Source organism: Lactuca virosa, chromosome 3 (assembly GCF_052849685.1).
Source record: "Lactuca virosa cultivar CGN04683 chromosome 3, Lactuca_virosa_CGN04683_v6, whole genome shotgun sequence".
Taxonomy (NCBI): domain Eukaryota; kingdom Viridiplantae; phylum Streptophyta; class Magnoliopsida; order Asterales; family Asteraceae; genus Lactuca; species Lactuca virosa.
In genome coordinates, this window is record NC_136428.1 from 368,996,014 (window position 1) to 368,998,635 (window position 2,622).

At 36.7% G+C, this 2,622-nt stretch overlaps 1 protein-coding gene across 1 annotated transcript; it reads right to left on the minus strand.

The window, feature by feature from the left end:
• Nucleotides 1-479: 479 nt before the first annotated feature.
• SYP111 (syntaxin of plants 111) lies at nucleotides 480-1,810 on the minus strand. The gene is made up of 2 exons (XM_079086870.1): nucleotides 1,071-1,810; nucleotides 480-950 (listed from the first exon to the last, which is right to left on the minus strand). Exons 1-2 carry the CDS (start codon nucleotides 1,692-1,694, stop codon nucleotides 621-623), a joined length of 954 nt encoding a protein of 317 aa, XP_078942996.1. The 5' UTR covers nucleotides 1,695-1,810; the 3' UTR covers nucleotides 480-620.
• Between the last annotated feature and the right edge of the window lie 812 nt (nucleotides 1,811-2,622).

A 2,622-nucleotide genomic window follows, 5' to 3' on the forward strand; every position in this document is an offset into this window, starting at 1 on the left:
AAATGAAGTTCCCGTTTCCCAGTGTGTTAATACAAGCTGTCGGTATTTATTTTTCATTTTCCGATTGTTGCGATCATTATTAACGTCAAAATATATAAACAATTTGTAGAGCTGATTATAATAATAGAGTTATTGATATGTGATCATGATTTTCTGTTAATACGTAAGTGTTTGAATTGTATTTTTTTAAATTGTAGGAACTTGTGTGTAACTATGTATCATGATAAAAACAAAACAATTGAAGTATTAACTTTGGAATATCGAATTTTGTATATTGAAATTTCAGATACAAAAGTCTACTATTAAAAAATTCCGGTTGTCCGATTTTAAAGATGTGGATGTCTCATCATTTTTATATTTAATAAAACTTTAAATAAAATAAAAATGCATTGTTTTATTATTATTTACCATCATTTTTACATTCGGGTTTATCTGCAAATCGACATGGTAAATTTCTTTTTATAATAATAAAAACCAAGTCAACATAAAACATTTTTTTAGTATTAGATATTAATAGATCAAACTTTCAATAGAAAGAAAGATACACACATTACATACTTCAAAAAGAATTAAATTCAATAATCAGGACACATATATGTAGCCTTACTTAAACACACACCTCAAGATTTGCTAAAACTTGTGATAATTGGGATAACAATCACAAGAATGATTATCAAAAGCAAAATAATCCCAAAACACATACACTTTCTGCTGCTCTTTTGATAAACTTTAGCTGTTTTCAAGTTTTTGGTTCCATCATTCACATAATGAGCTGCATTCATGACATGATGCTCGATATCATCCATCTTCTCACCTTGAGCTTCCACCATCACTGCCATGTCTAAGAACACTTGGTGGAGCTCCAGTAGGCTTGTTTCTATCTCCTTGGCGGCGTCATGGCGGTCTTGGATCTCCACCACCGTCTCCAACACCTTTCCCCGACCATGTTCCTGTGAAGAAAACTCTAATCATCATCGGAAATTTTGAACAGAATTTGGGGGGTTTTGTTTACCAGATCTAAAATGGTTAAATTCAGATTAATGTACAAGTAATCAAATCAATTGTTGTACCTGAATAGCCCTGGATAAGAATTCTTCGCCGCCTTGTCCATCGGACCCACTGGAGATGATCTTCTCAATCTCTTCTTCGTTCGGTTGTTCTCCGGTGACTGTAAAGTATCTCCGGCCAACTGTTTCCTTATAATCGCTCATTAGCCTCTGTCTCAGTTCCTGAAAATCCATCATTAGCTCCTTTAGCTTCTTCCTCAGCCCATTCGCCACCGCTGTTCTCGTTCTATCCACCGGAGTTCCCTGTTTACAACCTGATAACCTCCTGCTCTCAGCGTTTGCCCGATCCATCTCCTCCAAGCGAGATTTGATTGTTTTTGCTTTTTTCAGCACAGTAACGATATCTCCGTTGATTTGACGCCGGATTGACTTCAATGCATCTGGTTTGTGAAGCGTTTTGGATTCCTGATTCGCTGCTTGCAGGTGAGCTAGAGTTTCTCTGATTGAGTTCATCTCTTGTTTCACGAGCTCGGCTTCATGGAGGAAAGAGGTCAGGTTGTGATCTGGTTGTTGTATGGTGTGCATTTGGAGGTCTTGCTCTGGACCTGCTTCCAGATCTATGTCTTTCATGGATGATTTCTTCAGATCTACGTAGCTAGTGAAGGATTTAGTCAACAAATCATTCATTTTGATGAGATTGGTGGAGAGAAGAGATTTGAAAATGGTAAGAATCGGGATTTGATGCGAGAAAGATGGAAAGTGTGTGTTTGAATTCAGATGAAAGAGGGGGTTTTTGAAGTGAAAGTTTGAAATCAGGGATTTATTAGCGAGATAGCCGTTGGAAATTATAGGGCAACGGCTATATTCCGAATTGGATGACTTTTTTTTTTTTTTTTTTTTTTTAATAAGATCTACAAAGCTAGCATATTTTGTGCGTCGTGAATCATGTTGGATGATATTTGTAACTTTCATTTTGATGGCCAATTTTTTTTCTTCTTGTTAATAAGGTTTTGAAAGGATTGTTTAGTAAGTAATAAAACAACTTAGCTCGATTATATTTGAAGTAAATATTTTTTATTTCAAACTACAATTAGATTATTTTGATGGATGTCACGTGAAATTTGTAGTATGACACAATCACAAAATTTTGTGGCCAAAAATTTGTGTGCCATCTTTTGAAACGACCATCTAATTGGAATCAGGGTCAGTTGGAGGTGCACCGGAAGTTAGGGGTTGCAAGATAGTAGAAAAAATAAAAAATTTAAAAATTTTCCACTACGGCCGGAAAAGTTAGGGTTGTCGGTGCCACCGTTGACCCCCCCCCCCCCCCCCCCCTAAATCCGCCCCTGATTGGAACCTCATCATCAAATTATTTTTTGACAATCAGTTTATCCTTTTATAATTAGTTTTTTCTATGTAAATGGATACACTACTGTCACCCACTTTTTGTATGAATATGGGAGAGGGTTCATCTTTTGAATATTACCATACATCTGGTTGTCTTCTAATCGAAACCTTATGGAGTACTTAGTCACTGACGTTACGGTCTCCCGCAGGTAGGAAGGCATAGTCCCATGCGTCCGTTTGTGGATCGCGGGACTATGCGGAAGAGACT

Coding starts and splice junctions, on each gene's coding strand:
- SYP111 (XM_079086870.1), bottom strand. CDS start 1,694: ATGAATGATTTGTTGACTAAATCCTTCACTAGCTACGTAGATCTGAAG. Junction 951..1,070: donor TCTTATCCAGGGCTATTCAG/GTACAACAATTG, acceptor TTTTCTTCACAG/GAACATGGTCGGGGAAAGGT.